The sequence below is a fragment of the Poeciliopsis prolifica genome, unplaced genomic scaffold (assembly GCF_027474105.1).
Source record: "Poeciliopsis prolifica strain line A6 unplaced genomic scaffold, Auburn_PproV2 SCAFFOLD002, whole genome shotgun sequence".
NCBI lineage: Eukaryota > Metazoa > Chordata > Actinopteri > Cyprinodontiformes > Poeciliidae > Poeciliopsis > Poeciliopsis prolifica.
The window spans coordinates 7,008,803-7,028,130 of NW_026562377.1; the positions used below are offsets into that span (position 1 = coordinate 7,008,803).

General features: G+C 41.1%; 1 protein-coding gene across 3 annotated transcripts; it reads left to right on the forward strand.

The window, feature by feature from the left end:
- The first annotated feature begins 267 nt into the window (after positions 1-267).
- On the forward strand, positions 268-19,288 carry upf1 (UPF1 RNA helicase and ATPase). Of its 3 annotated transcripts, none has more exons than XM_055049608.1 (24): positions 268-666; positions 1,212-1,354; positions 2,731-2,820; positions 3,454-3,621; positions 5,755-5,935; positions 6,051-6,212; positions 7,166-7,253; positions 7,505-7,603; positions 7,708-7,816; positions 8,620-8,779; positions 8,876-8,994; positions 9,083-9,247; positions 10,104-10,218; positions 11,042-11,185; positions 11,475-11,688; positions 11,777-11,894; positions 12,593-12,749; positions 13,240-13,382; positions 14,108-14,282; positions 14,367-14,448; positions 14,534-14,698; positions 14,966-15,174; positions 15,717-15,839; positions 16,904-19,288. In XM_055049608.1, the coding sequence occupies exons 1-23, from the start codon at positions 496-498 to the stop codon at positions 15,834-15,836; spliced, it is 3,297 nt and encodes a 1,098-aa protein (XP_054905583.1). In that variant the 5' UTR covers positions 268-495; the 3' UTR covers positions 15,837-15,839; positions 16,904-19,288. The 3 variants fall into 3 exon arrangements, with proteins under 3 accessions (XP_054905583.1, XP_054905588.1, XP_054905598.1); XM_055049613.1 differs by having other exon boundaries at positions 17,016-19,288; XM_055049623.1 differs by having other exon boundaries at positions 7,166-7,250.
- The last annotated feature ends 40 nt before the right edge of the window (positions 19,289-19,328 follow it).

The window sequence follows — 19,328 nt, forward strand, 5'->3', positions numbered from 1 at the left end:
GAAAGTAAAATGGTAAGGGCAACAGTGATTCCATTTGCATCCAAATGCGTTGTACCTCATCCCAAAAAATCTGAACAGTTTATAAGAGGAACAAATCAGAATTAACGTAACAGAGCTACCGAAAATGGTGTCACCATAAAGCCAATTCTAGAAAATTAAATAAAAGAAACATTTCTAAAAAAAAATAAATAAAAAAAAAATCACAGAGTGAACACTCTTTTTCAATAATCTGTCTGTGTTGCTCCCCCAATCCCCCCCACCTTCCTCGGTTACGTCACACGTTGCGCGGCGCAGGGAAGTTCGTCACCGCCGCTGGGCTGTTGGTCCCGCTGAAGCTATCGAGGTTCTGATCGTTTCCATTTTTGTTTGGGTTCAAATTCGGACTCTTGGTGACGCTTTCTGAAAGATAAATCAACAAATAGACACTGCGCATTGTTTAGTCGTCTGTTACGAGCACCGGAAACAGCAGACTAAAGCGAAAGTTAAGGCACAAAAATGAGTGTGGAGGCGTACGGGCCGAGTTCCCAGACCCTCACCTTCCTGGACACCGAAGAAGCGGAGCTGCTCGGAGCGGACACCCAGGGCTCCGAGTACGACTTCACCGACTTCACTCTTCCGAGCCAGACGCAAACACAAGGCCAGACCCAGAGCCAGTTGGACGGACAGGTTCGAGGCTTTCATTTTTAGCAGAAGGCGCGGCGCTGACGTTAGCTTGCTGCTGCTAGCCCGCTATTATTAAAACCTCTAGCCTCCTTAGCTTAGCTTAAGCTAACGTTTGCGAAGACCGTTAAGTACGCTCTTTAAAGTTTCTCCAGTAGTCTCGCTTCCTTATTTCTAACACCTAAATCAAAACAGAGTCACGGAAATGTCTCCAGTTGTTTGGGATGACAGTAGTTTCACCGTTGACAATCTGTCAACGTGTCCACATCCTCAATGTGCGCCTTCCTCAGCCGTTAGCTGGTCTGTTAGCACCGAGTTTGTCTCACAATGATCATCTCTACCACATGTTGGAGGCTGAATTACTGTTCTCAATGAGAGAACATCTTCTCTGGAGAAAGTTTACTCAATCATAAGTAAACCTGTTAGGTGAAACTCGTGCTCAGGGGAAATATAGTTATCTGTAATGGCGCTTATGGGGGAAAAAACCGCATGTGGAAGGTGAAAATCGCACATAAAATGGACCAGTAATTTATTTCTTACGCATTCAACAGATCAATGGTCCTGATGAGGGTCTTCACAATGGAGGAATGGATGACTCTGTGGCCAAAACCAGCCAGTTGTTGGGCGAGCTCAACTTTGAGGAGGACGAAGAAGACACCTACTACACCAAAGATCTTCCAATACACGCATGCAGGTACTGTGAGAGGAACCAGAACATCCTGGGATGTTCTACTGCTATGTTTTTCCCCATATTATTCCTCTGACACTTAATCCTCTTTGACACCTAAACCTAAGACACATTTTATGTTTCTAACTATGTTAAAGTAGCACCTTTCAGATTAAACTTCTGGTCTTTGATCAGCGATCTGTTAGTTTTGGTTAGTTTGGGGTCAGGTTGTGGGCACAGCAGCCTCAGCAGCAGGCTCTCAGGCCAACTCCTCCAGGGGAATCCCCAGGCATTCCCAGACGAGCTGAGAAACATAATCTCTTCTGCTTGTCCTCTTTTTTCCTCTGGCATCCATTGTTTGTGTTCTATATTTTCAGTAGAATAACATGTTGAGTGATGTAGAGCTTTTCTTGTGTTTAAGATATATCTGTGCAGCCTTAGTGATGATGGAGACCCAGAGCTCAGACAGACACAGGGGAATCCCTGAAACACTTTAGATATGTGGCACAAAATACTCATCCGGGAGTCTTTCCACTTAGTTAGAAATGTAAACAAATGCAACAGCTGATCAGACGTGTTCTTTGTTGCACGTCAGTGTTACTGGATTCATTCTCCCAGCTGCTTCTTCCAAGCAGTTTAAATGTAAATTCTCTTATATAACCACTATGAATAGGGAGTATAAATAAGGCTAAAGTTTTATAGGTTTTGGCTTTAAATTGTGCTACAATGATGATGCAATTAAAACTGATTCACAGAGGAAACTGGTCTTCCAAGATGACTGGATATAGCATGATTTATATGATCTGTGGTCCAACATCACGCTTCTTTGTATGATTGCAAACATTTATGTAGTTTACAAATCACTAAAGGGAAATTCTGTGTGTTATTTTCTTAACAATCATATAAATCAGAGCTGTTGTGTAAGCAGTCTGATCCTTGGAAGAAAAATGTATCATTTCTTTTCTTGTTAAATTATTTCTCATGGCTGTAGCAGCACCATCACCATCCTGCATTAGTGACATCTGTTTTATTGGAAACTATTTGTAACTTTACTCACTATTTTGTGCAGATTTGTTTCAGATAAACACTCCCTTTTTTTACAGTTCTTTTTTTCACCTTTGTCCTGCATTTTTTCTGAAAGCACACACTGCTGTGATTTTGACTTGTGAATGTCACAGTGATGCATAATGAGAGGGGGCTTTCTGTGGAGCAGTTTATCATGTTATTAAATTCTGTGCAGTTGACCATTAACGTTTTATAAACAGGCAAATCAGATAAATATTTTTTTGTAAAGTTGTTTCGCAGGCCCAGGCTGTGGTTAGAATTTAAAATAATGTAATATTAAATTATGTAAAGTGCTAAATATCTAGATGTGTGGGATGAAACGTGTCTTTGTCTTGCAGCTACTGCGGCATCCATGACCCAGCATGTGTGGTGTACTGCAACACCAGTAAGAAGTGGTTCTGTAACGGCCGTGGTAACACGTCTGGCAGGTCTGTGATCTCATCTTCCTCTGATCATCACACGTTCTGTAAGATCATCACACCATGACTGTGGCATCAATAATCAGGAAATGTTGGCATGAAAACAGTCAGATTGTTCTAATATGGATGTGTATTTTTCTGTTGATTCTGTCACATTGAAGCCAATATTACCAAATGTGTGGTTTATTTCTAAATTACTATATTGTGTCATTAAACAATCTTAAAATGTGATATGTAGAGCAATTCATGCATTATAGAATACTGTCAATAAACACTACAGCTATTTAAAGCAATTAGAGAACACGTAAAATAATCAGTTTCTCTAATTTCACTTCTTATAGTTACATATTTGAGTAAAATTAACACTCTTCTTTTACCCTATGAACTACTGACATGTCTCTGATATTTCAAGCAAAAATTTATTATTTGCAGAAAATGAGAAATGGTCAAAATAACAAAAAAGATGCAAATAACGCAGAGAAAAAAGTTCATATTCATTTAGAAACAATACTAAAGTTTTAACTCAGGAAGAGTTCAGAAATCAATATTTGGTGAAGTGGGCTCTTTGTTTTTCCAGAGCTGTATATATGTAACTATTTCAGCATCTTTGGAGACTTTATGTGTCCTTTGTTTCTCCTCCAGCCACATTGTGAACCACATGGTGAGGGCCAAATGTAAAGAGGTGACACTGCATAAAGACGGGCCTCTGGGCGAAACGGTGCTGGAGTGCTACAACTGCGGCTGTCGCAACGTCTTCCTGCTGGGCTTCATCCCGGCTAAAGCCGACTCTGTGGTGGTACTGCTCTGCAGGTAAAGGCAATCATCCAGAGACTGGTTTATTACTGCTCCTAAACTTTCTATTACACTCTTCTTACAAACAATATATGATGAAGGTTTCTATTGTAGCACTTATCTCATCTGTTGTCTACAGTCCAGTGAACAGTTATGTTTCTGCTGACTTAGTTGAAAAGCAGGGATTTTAAACTGCATCTTTGGGGACTTTATGTGTCCTTTGTTTCTCCTCCAGCCACATTGTGAGCCACATGGTGAGGTTCTGTATATTTCTGAGGGGGAAACATAGTCAAAATCTAAAATGATTGTTTTAGATTCTTTTCTCTTCCAGATCTGCGCCTAAAACAGGTTTAGGCTTTGTTTAGGTGATTAACCTCAAACAGTCTTATTTATCCACTACTTGGTTCTCTGTCATGGGAAATAATGAATTTAATGATATTTTAATAGAAAAAGAAACGAGGAAGGCAACTGAACTGTGACAACACTGTAGGTGTTGATGTAACTTTGATGTAAGAGCAGAAACGTTCTGATTTCTGAAAGAAAACTGTATAATAATAGTTATATTTACTTTCTATTTGGGATTAAGTATTTTTTAATTGCCACATATCGGTTAATTAAAAAAAAATTGTTTAAGTGAACAAAGTTGTATTTATTTTGCTTCAGGCAAGTTAAAGATAAGTTGGACCTGAAAAGTAGTTTTGGTTTTGGTTCCTTTGGACTTTGTTTACACACCTGTTGCAGAGTGACGTGTTGCGCCTCGGTTGCCTCAGTCTGGCTGTCAAAAGATGCTCCACTGCAGAATTAAAAATGGGTGGGAATATTTAAACACTTGCTGACCTTTGCCCCTTACAAACCAACAAACGGCTGATCTTATTCACTTATATTTTGTGTTGTATTTTAGTTTTACAGTTTGGAGATTTATTCGTCAATATGCTGAAAATGTGCATGACATCCACACATGATTGTGCTCCAGTTTTCGTGCATAATTTTTTGGAGCTTCCTCACCTTTTTCTGATGCCACTTTTTGATCTCATTGTATGTGAATATCACAGCAACAATGAAATGTCTTTAACATACAGTATTAAATCAGAAGGGCGCTCGGTTTCCTGTAAATCCTCTCCAGTAAAAGTTGCAATTAACTTTTTTAATGAGCTTTTTCTTATCCGAGCTGCAAAAAACGTTGACATTGATCACTTTGTGGTGTTTCTAAACACTTAAACTGTGTTTTAGGGCTGAAACGATTAATCAGATTATTTGATTATTGACATAATTGTCAACTAATGTAGTAATCAATTAATTAATTAGAGTATACTGACTGAAAAAGAGGCTGAAAAATCAATTGAAGAACAGAAATTAAGTCAGAAATGTTCAAAATGTCTTTTCTATTTTGTATTGAATATAAAAATCAACTTTATTTTACCCAAAACTCCTCAAGTGGCTTAATTTTAGCTTCAGCTAATTAACTAATGAAATGTCCACTTTTTTATAAAAAAAAAATTGAATTGGTTATTTTCGTCTCTCAATGTATTTCTAACATTATACAAAAAGCTCCAAGTTGTTAAATGAAAACTCTGCCAGATTTTTATTCAGTTACTCATCAGAATAGTTGATTCACTAAAGTAACGGTTAGCTGCAGCCCTGCTTTGTTTTACTCATATTCTGAAGTTGTTTTCTCTGCGGTGCTGAAGCTGCATGATGCTTTGGTCCTTTTAACTTTACAAGCTCACTAAGAACTTTCTGGTTTTCTAATTATGATTATCTTTGTTAGCAGCTAACAAAGATAATCAAAGTTAACAGCTTCTGAATTGTTCTCCTTTGTATCTCAAAATCTGGGAAATTATATTTTATCCGCCTTTTTCAGAGCAAGAAAATCTGAGAAGTTGATATAAAAGATAAAAAAAAACTACTTTGATTTAATTTGTTTCTAAAGACAAAATTGCATCTAGATTAGTGAAAAGCTTTTCAGTGGGAGCCTTCAGATTACAGTTCAGTTTGCTACGTCTGTATTCATTCATGATGCAGCTGCAGGCCGAAGCACTTGTTGTTTGGGGCCGTACAGTTTGTGTTCGCACAGTAGGTTGTAAAATATCCACTGAGTTATTAAATTGTCTTTGTTAAATATTTACTTTCTGATTTAATTTTCGCGTGCAGGCAGCCGTGCGCGAGTCAGAGCAGCTTGAAAGACATCAACTGGGACAGCTCCCAGTGGCAGCCGCTGATCCAGGACCGCTGCTTCCTGTCCTGGTTGGTGAAGATCCCGTCAGAGCAAGAGCAGCTCCGCGCCCGTCAGATCACCGCCCAGCAGATCAACAAGCTGGAGGAGCTCTGGAAGGTAGCAGAGCTGCTTTACGAGGCGTTCAGAGCTTCCTGCAGCTGCAGGAAATGCCCTCCGCTGCTTAGATTCACAGGCCGGCTCGGTCTGACTGTGTTTTATTTTTTATTTTAAGGACAATCCTGGCGCTACTTTAGAAGACCTGGAGAAACCCGGAGTGGATGAGGAACCCCAGCATGTGCTGCTGCGCTACGAAGACGCCTACCAGTACCAGAACATCTTCGGCCCTTTGGTCAAACTGGAGGCTGATTACGACAAAAAGCTAAAGGAGTCACAGGTACAAAACACAGGAGGAGGAGAGTTTAAATCATAACTTTGTTATGATTATTAGGATATTTGTTATGATTCACATTGTTGTTTGAGTTTAGTATAAGGTTAAGGACGTATAGCTATCCAAAAAAGGCATCATTTTTGAAAAGTGCAGCTGATTTGTTTTCCTTTATAATGATTTTTTTAAATTGATTTTACTCTCCAACAGTTTTCTAAACCCTCTTATCTGCTGCTTGGAATCATTTCATCACAAAAATTATCTAAATATGACAGACTTATCATTTAATAAAGCTGTGTTTGTTTGTTTTGTTTTATTTGGTTGTTTCGCAATTTCTAAGTAGAATGAAAGATAATAATAATAAACAAGAAAATATTAACTTTACTGAAACAAATTACCATAGGCCTTATTATTTAGATTACCACTTCTACTATACGTGGAAAATAACAATGTATAGTGTGCAATATTCACCAAAATTACTTTAAACGAGAAACATCTTAGAGTATTTAATGTAATGTTTTAATGTTATATCTGTGTGTCTCGTCAGTTTAAAACAGAATCCTCAATGACTAAAGGTGAGGAGTTATGAATGAGGCGTAGTTTTAATAAATGGCGATTATTTCTCCACTCAGCGTTCAGCTGAGTTTATGTTGAGTCCTAATGAAACCGCAGTCGGTTCTGTTCGCCAGGCTCAAACGTCTCCATCGTATTGAGAAGGTCGACTTACAGTATGAAGAGTTTCTGATTGATGGGTGTAAACGTTGCAGGGAAAAAAATCTCATTGACTGAATTCGCTTCCCCTGCAACTAAACACAGCAGCCCTGGTTGCCGTCGCATCGTTTCTCGCCGCAAAAAGAGAAACGCATGAGAAAAACTCACATTGGTTTTTATTTTTAAACACCTGTGGCTTTACTGGTTCTACTTCTACAGATGTTCAGTTGTTTTTTTGTTTTCTTTTCCAGACTCAAGACAATATAACCGTCAGGTGGGACCTGGGGTTAAACAAAAAGCGGATTGCATATTTCACACTTCCCAAGACGGATTCAGGTGGTAATGCTTTTGACGTTGTTTCCTCCAGTGGTTCTGTGGTGTCGCTGTAGCTCCCTCCAAAATCCCCTCAGTCATCAGACTTGCATGCAGCCTCCCTCCTTCCTGCATTTTTTGGTGGCATCCCTACATTTTTATTTATTTTATTTATTTTTCCACGAGTTTGCTGTCATGAGTATTAGGGCGTGGCTGATGTTTTTGTTCCTTTTCAGCATAAACAGGTTGGTAACTTGTTTGTTTTTGGTGAATCCCAGATATGCGGCTGATGCAGGGCGATGAGATCTGCCTGCGCTACAAAGGAGATCTGGCTCCTCTGTGGAAAGGCATCGGCCACGTCATCAAAGTCCCCGACAGTATCCTTTATGATCCCAGCTGTGCTCAACAAATCAATGTGATGTCTAAAAAATGTTAAAAGTGCAGCTGTGTTGTTTCTTTCCTTAATAGATTGTTTTTAAAGACTATGGGGATGAAATCGCCATTGAGCTGCGCAGCAGCGTCGGAGCGCCTGTGGAAATCCCTCATAACTTCCAAGTGGATTTTGTTTGGAAATCAACTTCCTTTGACAGGTTTGTGACATTTTTAAAGATTTAAATTAGGGGTGCTTCGTTTTATCATCCAGCTGATTGCCTTAATTTTGAGAGATCAGTGATCGGCCGATCTTATCCACCGATGTTATTAACCTCTGTAGAAATCTAAAAATCAACCTCAGTGCTTTTCTTTTTTTCTGTGAGAGAAGTTTGACTGACAAACCGGCCGACCGGGTTATGTCTGCACATTTACATCTAATAGCCACCTCATTGTTGCCAATTCAGCAACTTTCTTGATATATTGAGCAGCATTTCAGACAAAAAATGGTATCGACCAAAATTGGAATTGGTAAGTTAGGCTTTTTAATAGATCGGCCAGAAAACTGCAATCAGTGCATTCCTAATTTAAATTATAAAAATACTAGCAATCTGAAAAAGTCTCTGGTTTGTTCAGTTTTTACTATATCCTTTTATTTTCTGGAAAAATTATTGTATTTCTCAATTCATTTTCCATTATAACCGTCCCATTGCAAATTTAAATGACCAGGAGCCTCAGGAAAGTTATGCCTAAAAAATACAGAATTTTAAAAAAATGTTTTACATAATTCATTTAGAATTATTTTACAATTATATATTAGTTTGAGCTGCATATCAGTGTGTAAAGTCTGTGTGGTTGTGGCTGTAGTGTGAAGCAGCTTCCGGTGATTATTTCAACTTTGTCTTAATTTAAATATCAATATTGATTCCAATTCAGCGGCAATATTTTAAAGAGGTTTTAAAAGCTAAAGGTTGCACATCTGGACTTGGAGTCATTTTTGTTTTTTTTGGATGTTTTTTTTCAGGATGCAGAGCGCCCTGAAGACGTTTGCTGTCGATGAAACCTCTGTGTCCGGTTACATTTACCACAAACTTCTGGGTCACGAGGTCGAAGACGTCACCATCAAGTGCCAGCTGCCGAAGCGCTTCACTGCTCCAGGCCTGCCGGATCTGAACCACTCACAGGTCAGTCAAACTCTCATTACCCTCCATTATTTACGTCCAATGTTGTAGTTTTCTCATTTATTGTTTATTTGTATTAAAAACGGCACCTTTGTTCAGGTTTACGCTGTAAAGACGGTGCTGCAGCGGCCGCTCAGTCTCATCCAGGGGCCGCCCGGCACCGGGAAGACCGTCACCTCCGCCACGATCGTGTACCACCTGTCCCGACAGGGAAACGGGTGAGACGCATCATCCTTAAATTTAGACGCCCTCCAGATGCCATGGCTTCCAAAAGCAGTTTTACTGTTTCTGTGTTTGGTCCTGCAGACCTGTCCTGGTGTGCGCTCCCAGTAACATCGCCGTGGATCAGCTGACGGAGAAGATCGACAAGACCGGCCTGAAGGTCGTCAGGTTGTGCGCCAAGAGCCGGGAGGCCATCGAGTCTCCGGTGTCTTTCCTGGCGCTCCACAACCAGATCAGCAACATGGACAGGTCAGTGGAGGAGAAGCAGCTTCAAACGCTTAAACGTGTTTTAATATTTGTTGTTATGTCAATTAATTCATCAATCAATCAACCACATTTCAATTAACTCTATTTGTAAGGCATTTCAAGGCTCTTTACTTCAGTAAAACACTAAAATATAAAGTCAGAACATCTTGGAGTGCCATTGTTGCACATCAGATAGTTGATGATGTTTCTAAGGGAACCAGGTGGGTTTTTAGTCTAGATTTAAAGGCTCTCATTGTTCCAGCTTCTTTTGAAAGTTTATTCCAGATTTGTGGTGCATAGAAGCTGAATGCTGCAATCATGTTTGGTTCTGGTTAAGTTAGAAAATGCTAACAATTAATTAATCGAATCAATAGTTAACTGGACTGAACAGACTCAGATTAATTTAATTTGGCTAAAAAAGCAACATATTCAAAGCAGTAATGAAGCCAAAACTTTATAGAAACATTTTGCATTTAAGATAAAAACACTTTTTTCTGTAAATGTGTTTTAGTAAAAACTCTTGAGTTTGCATTTTTAGCTTCATTTGGTTTTTGGTTTTTATCCTATAAAATATTTAAACTGAAATAATTGCTAGCTGCAGCCCGATAATCATCATAATAAGTCTTTGGTCATTTGTTCATCTTCTTGTAGTTGATCTAAACTCTTTGGGACCCATCATGTTAGATTATGAAAACAACTGAAATCAAAACCATTAAATAAATGTAAAATTTGTTCAGCTGAATGTGTCTGATATTTGTAATTGCTGCAGATGTAAATGTTGCTGATTGAAGCTGCTTGTCTTATGGGGGTCAGCATTGAACTGTGGGTGAGTTTTAGCATATCCTCTCGGTCTCTGCAGCATGCCGGAGCTCCAGAAGCTGCAGCAGCTGAAGGATGAGACCGGGGAGCTGTCGTCTGCTGACGAGAAGCGTTACCGGGCTCTGAAGCGCACCGCCGAGAGGGAGCTGCTCATGGTGAGAGCTCAGGGTTCTCTGTGTGTGAAAAATAAGATCATCCACAAAACAGTGACGGACTGTGAAATAAACTCTGTTTTGTTCATGGTGTCTGCATCCTTAAAAAGTCGGAAGTTCATAAAGTAAATAGTAAGTTGCCCTCATGTGGCACAACTATTTAATTTAAAATGTTGCTGTTTTTCTGTCGGGACCTTTGTGTCAGGAAAAAGTTTGAGTCGTGCGCAGATATCTTGATGTGTTCTGTGACTTGATCCGATTGAGGCTATCACTAGCTAGCTGCTAATCTACTCTTGCTAGCTACCTGATTTAGTCCCGTCATGAGTTAGTAGGAATTTAACACCAGTTGGCTGGTTGTTTCACCTTTTAGCTCTTTTCTGTTGCCAACCCATGCAAGGCTTTGACGCATTCAAAGAGCCACATGGAGCGTAAGAAGAACAAACATAAATTTCAGTTTTTCCTAAATTTGATTGTAACATAGCAGGATCCCCCAAGTAACCCGAGGTTTTATAGTTTATAGGTTTTATGGCCTTAAATCTCATTCAAGGTGGCATTAAGAAGATAAGACCTTTTCTGGAAAATTCACCTTTGTGTGGTGTTTTTTTTTTTTTTCATTTTGAATGGAGCTCAAAATAGGCAGAACTGATCATCAGTGAAAAATGAATTTGTGCAAAAAAAAAAATGAACAGGTTTAGTTCAGCCTGCAGATGCATCTTAACTCGTTCAAGGAACAATAAAGGGTCGCCTTTAATTTGGCTTGTTGAATATTGTGTTGATGGTGTACAGACGGAAGGAATCAATCTTCTGTCTCCTCTTCATTGTGTAGAACGCTGACGTGATTTGCTGCACCTGCGTTGGAGCCGGAGATCCCCGTCTGGCCAAGATGCAGTTCCGGTCCATTCTGATCGACGAGAGCACCCAGGCCACCGAGCCGGAGTGCATGGTCCCGGTGGTGCTGGGAGCAAAGCAGGTACCATAACAGGAATGCAGCAAAACAACCGTCTCCATGCTAAATGCTGCTTCATTACAGAAACAACCTTCGTTCTCTTCTGAGAGCTAAATCAGAGTCTGAAAGATTTCAAGGAAAGTGTTTAATATTCAAACAGCAATAATTTACAGTTGGATATTTTCATTCACCTGATGAAAAGAGACTTAAAAACACCCTGAAGGTGTTTTGAAGGAAACATGTATAAACCCGTTTTGGTTGTGAAGTTCTGCTCCACACGGGGACTCAGCAGCCCGACTCGCCTGTTTTGCAGCTGATTCTGGTGGGCGACCACTGCCAGCTGGGTCCGGTGGTGATGTGTAAGAAAGCGGCAAAGGCGGGTTTGTCTCAGTCTCTGTTCGAGCGACTGGTGGTGCTGGGAATCCGGCCGATCCGCCTGCAGGTCCAGTACCGCATGCACCCGGCTCTCAGCGCCTTCCCGTCCAACATCTTCTACGAGGGCTCCCTGCAGAACGGCGTTACAGCCGGTGAGCCCAAATAATCTGGTTTCCTGACATGTCTGGGTTCCTCCTGCAGATTGGCAGATTAAGAAAAGCGAATCTCTCTTTCTCCCAGCTGATCGCATCAAGAAAGGCTTCGACTTCCAGTGGCCTCAGCCGGACAAACCCATGTTCTTCTACGTGACTCAGGGTCAGGAGGAGATTGCCAGTTCTGGAACATCATACCTGAACAGGTACCAACAGCCATCTTCTTTGATTGCTTTTGATAATTTAATCCAAAGATCAAAAATATTTGAGGATATGAATCAAAGTCTAGGCCGTTGTCATAAAGATCGCAATAAGCAATTAGTTAAAATAAATTAAAATGAGCTCAGTAATGTCCTTTGATTAATGATTAATAGTTTTGAAGAGCAATTTTGTTTACAGAGGCGTTAAAATCCAATTTAAATGGCAAAAACTGAAAATCTTACCAACTTCTTTTTGGTCTGGTTTCTACTGCCAAACACTAAGTAAAATTAAAAAGTAACTTCAGCAAAAAATAGGAGCTTGATTAAAGTAGAAAATTACTTAATATTGAAGCTGAAAAGCTTCTTATTAGTTAGTTTGTCTTAATTCAAGTGTACTAAATATTCTTGGTAAAAGACGTGTTTGTGCAGTAAATAAGATGGTTTAATGTTTTTGGTGGTTATTTTTTATATTTAAAATAACTTCCAGTTCTTTTCAAAATTAAAGTTTCTTATTCTTTGAGGACGCCAACGTTCATCATTTGAAAGTGGTCTTAAAACAACAATATTATTGTTTATCGCTGGGTCAATTCATCCTCCAGCTTAAGCTCTTTTTACATCAGAACTTGTGATCCAATCTGTAACAATTTATTTGTTGTTTCCTCTGTTTTTAAGATGGATATTTAAATAAAGCTGATGTTTTTCAGGACCGAGGCAGCAAACGTGGAGAAAATCACCACCAGGTTGCTGAAGGCAGGAGCGAAACCGGACCAGATCGGCATCATCACGCCGTACGAGGGCCAGCGCTCCTACCTGGTCCAGTACATGCAGTTCAGCGGCTCCCTGCACACCAAGCTGTACCAGGTACCGTTTGGAAATCTTGCTGTTAAACAAAAAACTCAGAGTCTGGTGAAGATGGCAAGTGAGATTATCAACACCCCGGATCAATGTTCTCCAGGCTACCATCAGACAAGCTCAGAACATCATAAATGCTCACATCAGAATATGTTCTCATGACCTCTGGGAGAAGGTTCAGGGTTCCCCTGTGCAAATATAACCGTCTGAAACATTGATTGATTGGTACCTGATCAGTGGCGGACAGAGCAGCAGGAGGTCCAGACGATGACCAAGAGCAGAATATCGAGGATGTGTTGGACGTGAATGGAAGTGGTTATGGGGATGTGCCTCCGATCTGACATCTGTGCTTTTATGTACTTATTCATGGTTACTGTGCTTTTGGATGGGCTTCTTTTATTGCTGTACTGCAGTTTTGTCTCTGCTTCCAGGTTAAATTTCTCCAATGGGAGACTAATAAAATTATTCTATCAACTTCACCTGTATTGTTTCTGGACAGCAAGTGGAAATCGCCAGTGTGGACGCCTTCCAGGGCAGAGAAAAGGACTTCATCATCCTGTCCTGTGTTCGAGCCAATGAGCATCAGGGCATCGGTTTCCTGAACGACCCGCGGCGTCTGAATGTGGCGCTGACCAGAGCAAAGTAAGTAGAGACACTGCAGACCCCAACAACTAAACCTCACCAAGAATTTCTGCTCTAGTTTCTAGAGAAAATATCTTAACACACATGAAATAAGACAGTAATTTCTTAATATTGATGAATAAGTACCAGTACGATTCACAGATTGTTATACGTATAGCCAGATATTTTTCAAATGCTAAAAGTGAAATAATTTGCCAGCAGAGGTAATACATTTTCATCAATATTAAGGAATTATTGGCTTTTAAATAAGCTCCTATTTCTTGCTAAAAAAATACTTAATTTAGTTTCTTATTTCAAGTGTACTAAGATAGTTGCAGTAGAAACTAGACAAGAAAAACTTTAGGATTTTGTATTTTTGCAGAGCGCAACTGAAAACATAAACTGAGTTAAAATTGCTCTTCAAAAAATATTAATGATCGACATGGAAATTATCACGTCGTCCTAATTGATTAAAATAATTAAAATGTGGCCTCTTGTTTTTTTTTTATTGGTCAGTGGCCTAAACTCTGGTTCATATTTTTTAATATTTTGATCTCTGGATTAAATTAAGAGTAATTTTGTGTTTTTGCAGCATGGCCCATAATATTGAGGGTTTATAAATTCAAAATGACCCTTTTACTCTTTTTAAGGCGCATCTAAGCCACGTCAGTAATTATTTTTATTTAAAATATCCAGGTTATTTTCTCTGTCTCAGCTTTTAACCCGTTGTCCTGTGGGTGCTTCAGGTACGGAGTGATCATCGTAGGGAACCCCAAAGCGCTGTCCAAGCAGCCGCTGTGGAACAACCTGCTGAACTACTACAAGGAGCAGAAGGTTCTGGTGGAGGGCCCGCTCAACAACCTCAGAGAGAGCCTCATGCAGTTCAGCAAGCCTCGCAAACTGGTCAACACCATCAACCCGGTCCGGGACTTACTCATCAGAAACCTCAGTTTTCCTCTGGTGTTTGGGTTCAAAGAACTGATATTGTTGTGCGTTGAATGTTAGGGAGGACGTTTCATGAGCACCGCCATGTACGACGCCCGCGAGGCGCTCATCCCAGGCTCCGCCTACGACCGCAGCAGCGCCGGTATTTACTCACCGTTTTAACGTCGCGGGTCGTCTCTACAGTCGTCTGCGTTTGACCTCCACTCATGTGCCGAATTGTGTTTCAGCTGGACGTCCGTCCAACATGTACTTCCAAACTCACGATCAGATCGGGATGATCGGAACCGGGCCGGGTCAGATGGCGGCCATGAACATCCCGATACCCTTCAACCTGGTGATGCCCCCGATGCCTCCGCCCAGCTATCTGGGTCAGACCAACGGCCCGGCTGCAGGTACGTCTGCTTTCTCTGTGCTGTTGCAGCTTCTCGCACTTTAAGGGAGTGAAATGAAACGAGACACTGGAGCGTCTGCAGTTCGCTACGGCCAAAGAGGAAAACATGGAAACTTCTCCAGTGTTTGGTTTTTCACGCCTGATAATTTGATGCATCGTTTATTACATTCGCAGTTTGTTACTTTCTTTTGTGTCTTTGCCAGAGCCTTCTCGGTTGTTTTGTAGATTTTATTTTTTCTCACCTCTGTGTTTCTTCCTTCGTCTTCAGGCCGCGGTGCCATGAAGGGGAAACCTGGCCGTGGAGGAAGGCAGCGGGTCCGCGGCTCGGGTCACCAGGGCAACGGGCCCAACAGCCAGGCCAGCCAGGACGGGGCTTCCCAGTCCTTCTCCCAGGGGCCGCTGACTCAGGGTTACATCTCTATGAGCCAGCCCTCTCAGATGAGCCAACCTGGCCTCTCCCAGCCAGAGTTGTCCCAGGTGAATCCAGATTCTCAGGATTTAACCACATCTACCTTTCTTCACAGAACATATCTCAACTTCAGGGTTTTCTTCTTTATTTTTGGTCTTTTAGATTTATTTTTGTGATGTTTGGATACATTTGGTTGAATTTCAGTTTACAAATTAAACAAAAAAAACAGTTTGAAATGCACAATATATCTATTTATCCTTAGTATCTTAACATTAGAGCAAAAGAAAAAAAAACTTCTTTTGGATAATTATTGGATAATCATGAATTAAGGCTCTTTGTAATATACTTGGGGATTTTTGCTGTTTAATAAAGAATAAACATGAAGACTTCAACTTAATGTTGACATTAAGATGAAACCTTTAAGATATTAAAAACTTATTGAAAGTAACTTTTCTATAAATCCATGTGGTTGAGATGGAAATGATCCATTTTCTGTGTGAACTCCTCGTTATCTGGGAAATGTGTTTTCCATTCACCTCATAACAAACCATGCTGATGTTTAGGAAGTCAGGCTGATGTTTCTGATGCTTCCTGTCTTCTTCTTCTGCAGGATAGCTACCTGGGCGATGAGTTCAAGTCCCAGATCGACGTGGCTCTGTCCCAGGACTCGACTTACCAGGGTGAACGTGCGTACCAGCATGGCGGGGTGACTGGACTGTCACAGTACTAAAGTGTAAGTCGCTGCAGTTCGCTCACTAACGTGTTTATTTAATCAGTTAGTGACTCAGTCAGTGAAGGAACAACTGAAGAAACAGTTAATATTTTAAATGAATTGAGATGCGACACAAGAAAAGTATAGCAAATTCTCAGCTTCCTTTTATGAAATTACCCGATTGATTTCTTACCTAGTATTAATATCTGATATCAATATTAAGTTTTCATAATGGTGCTTCCTGAAAAGACAAAGATCTGTAATTAATTTGGAAAATATATGAATAATTAAATGCGTAAATTGTTTAAAGCTGTCATGCAGTTAACCAGCCAGTGTGTAAATCAGAAAATATAAAACAATTTACTAAAAAAATAATGATTTAATATTTAACCAACTCAACCAAAGTTACTCATTATGTATAAGTTTTGGTCCTTTATTTATTCTCTTCAGTTCATTTAACACATCTTGATAGTAGAGTGAGCTGATTAAATATAAAACTAACTGATGATTTTTGCGCTTAAAGTGATCGCATGAGTATTAATGTCTTTTATTTTTGATTTAGTATTAATTAAAATCAAAATAAACTTTAAAGCTGCAGTTTGTTACGTTGATTAAAACATTTAAAATAATCTGTGAAAAGCTCATCCTTTAGCTGTCTGAAGAAATGCTCCTGACCAAACACAGCCAATCAGACCCAGAGGCGTCTCAGAGCTGTCAATCATGCTCATGTACTCGCTGCTCATCGTGCTAATGGCAGAGAAACGGCTTTGTGTTGCAGGAAAACCATTTATCTGCTGCCATCAGTGGCTATGCTAACTAGCCTGAGCATTCACAACAAGCTATGCTAGCTACTATCAGAGACCACAGGGGAGAGAGGAATGATTGACAGCGTTAAGACCCGCCTCTGGATTCTGATTGGTTGCTTCCTATTAGCACTGGGAGACAGAGGAGCTTCATAGCTTTTTCTTTTTTCTCCTACCATTCTGTAACAACATGACATTTTAAAAATATATTTTGTTACATTCTGCAGCTTTAAATACATAGTGAACCAAAATCAATCTGAAAAGCGGCTTTCTGTGTTCCAGGTTGCCTGAAGAAGGGAGCTAGGCTTGAGCTGAGCTTAGTTCATCAGCTTTTTAATCTGGGAAATAATAAAAACATAAAATGGATACCTGTTTTCCTCTGCTACATCCGAAGCACCACCAAGTGAAAGCGACGGGATAGCGAAACCAAACCGATGACCAGCGAGAGAATGGGAGGGAAGAAGAAGAAGGAGAGAGCGCTAACAGACGGGCAGCGAGACGGAAAGAGGCCGCGTGAGCGAGCGAGCGAGAGAGAGAGAGGCGGGAGGCGACGCCCGCGCTGAGTGAAGGAGGAAAGTCGAGGATCTGGCGGCATCAGGTCGGGCTGCTGAGGGAAACAGACGAGAGATCCGCGGTCTCTCCTGAGAATCCAAGAGGCTCCGCTCCCCCAAACCCCAACCCCAGCCGTCCGTCCGTCCGTCCACACCCGCAGCTTCTGGGAAACGCTCCAGGATCAAAGCCAATCAGTGGAATTTTGAAGAACTAACAATTTGGACAGAAACTGTGTCAGAAACAAAATGACCCTCCCTCCCCCCGACCTCACCTGAAGGCGGGCTGACCGCCAACCTGCCTCAACGTCCCAGAGAATTAAAAACGATTCGGCTCGTCAGGGGAGGACACCCCGCCGGGCCCGGACTCCTCGGCAGCCTCCGCAGGAAGCAGCAGTCGACTCTCCCTCTCAGAGGACGCAGGAACACTCCAGTCTGACGTCGAAATGCCTTCGTTTGCCTCGGGAACCGCCAGCGCCGTCACAAGGTCTCCAGCGAGGCGGCGGCGGACGCGGCGCGCGGACTTCAGGCAGGCATGAGACGCAAATCCCGCCGACCGACGTGGTGACCGCCACGGGACAGTTTTTCTTCTCTGAATACCTTTCTTACCACAGAGCACAAAATTGCATAAAAAATAATAGTTGGTGAAACTATCAAAACATGACCAGCAGTGAATATTTGGCTCGGTGTCATTTGATGTTTCAGCTTAAGGCTTTTTTTCCTACTGTAATCTCACGACAGCGGGGGGTTGTTGGCGTTTGGCTTCATGACCAGATTTATTTTTAACTGTACTCTGTGCTTAGATTGGCGAATGCTTAAACGCTTTGTGCTGAGGGGTTCCTCGGGGGGGAAAGTGTTTTTTCTTTTTTTTTTTTCCACACCCGATCAACGAATCCCCGCTTGAGTTGGGAGTGGAACAAGTGTGGAGGGAAACGACGAGGCAATCGATCCACTGACAGGTAGAAAAGGAAGGTGGCTGAGGGAGGAACCAGTTCAGAAACAAAATATTCATAAAGAAAAGGTGTGGCTGTTCGGCCAAACTACCGTGGAGTTGTAATTTGGGGACACGATTAACCCTGTCATTTAAAAACGTCCTGACCAGCAGGAACGCCGTTAGCTCTGATCAGATGACGGCGGGATGAATTAAAAAGATAAAAATACTAATCAGTGCCTGAAACCATTCAACCTTCAGATAAAAAGCTGCAGCACAGCCATGAATGTAGTCAGGAGTTGAACTACCAGCATCTGACGACCCGTTAGAGCAAGATGGCCGCCACAGAAAGGAGGTTTTGTTGAATCAGCGAGGTTTATGTTGGTCGTGACTAAAAGCCACCTTCCTTCTCTGTGGAGTGAAAACCGGCTGGTAGAGTTTATTTTACCTTCAGTGGTTTTGATTTGTCTGAAGCTGTTCTGCTTGTTTTATGTATTTTATTCCTTTTTGGAGATTTATGATGTTTTAGCTTCCTGGAGATCTGAGAGCCTTTTTGTTGTTCAATCAGTTGCTGCTGTGTGCATCATGATCAGCGGGTGGCGTTGTGTTTTTTGGCCCATTTTTACAAAGATTTCTCTTTTGTAGCATTTTGCTGACTACAGGAAGGAGGCAGACGCCGTTTTTCTTCCCTCACCTGGACTTTTGTGTCCTCCAACCGTCTGATGGGATTGTAGTTTTTGTAAGCGACACTTCCTGTAAGAATGTAGTCCTCACCTGCTTCTCACGTCTGCAGACATGTGACAATCCTGTTCTGGGTAGATGACGTTTAACTCAGTTTTTGTTGACATCCGGCTCTCATTTGTGCTATAAATTATTTTAACCCGCTCCACCGAAGGCCTGACATGTTGACAGCTTTAATGGAAAACGCTGCCCTAATATAGTTTTGTTGTTTTTCCATCATCGGAGCGGCGGTCGGTTGAAACGCGCTGTGATTTTTATTTTAGAAGTGATTCAGTAGATTTGCTCAAACATCTGCATCCGATCTGAATAATTTGAGTTCAGAGATTAAATTCGTGGATTTAATGTGATGTAAATAGTGTTTGAAGCAGTGGATATTCTTTGCAGTGCTGTTTTATCACAAGACGGTGTTTCCCTTGGTAACTGAATCAATAAAGGTGGTCGATTTGAGCTTCAGCGATCTGAACTTTTATTGCATATAGAAATAAAA

Bases quoted from the DNA above. Each gene is read 5' to 3' on its own strand.
- upf1 (XM_055049608.1), top strand. From the start codon at position 496: ATGAGTGTGGAGGCGTACGGGCCGAGTTCCCAGACCCTCACCTTCCTG. The intron at 14,699-14,965 runs GTACGTCTGCTT...CTTCGTCTTCAG, and splicing joins GACCAACGGCCCGGCTGCAG to GCCGCGGTGCCATGAAGGGG. The intron at 15,175-15,716 runs GTGAATCCAGAT...CTTCTTCTGCAG, and splicing joins CCCAGCCAGAGTTGTCCCAG to GATAGCTACCTGGGCGATGA.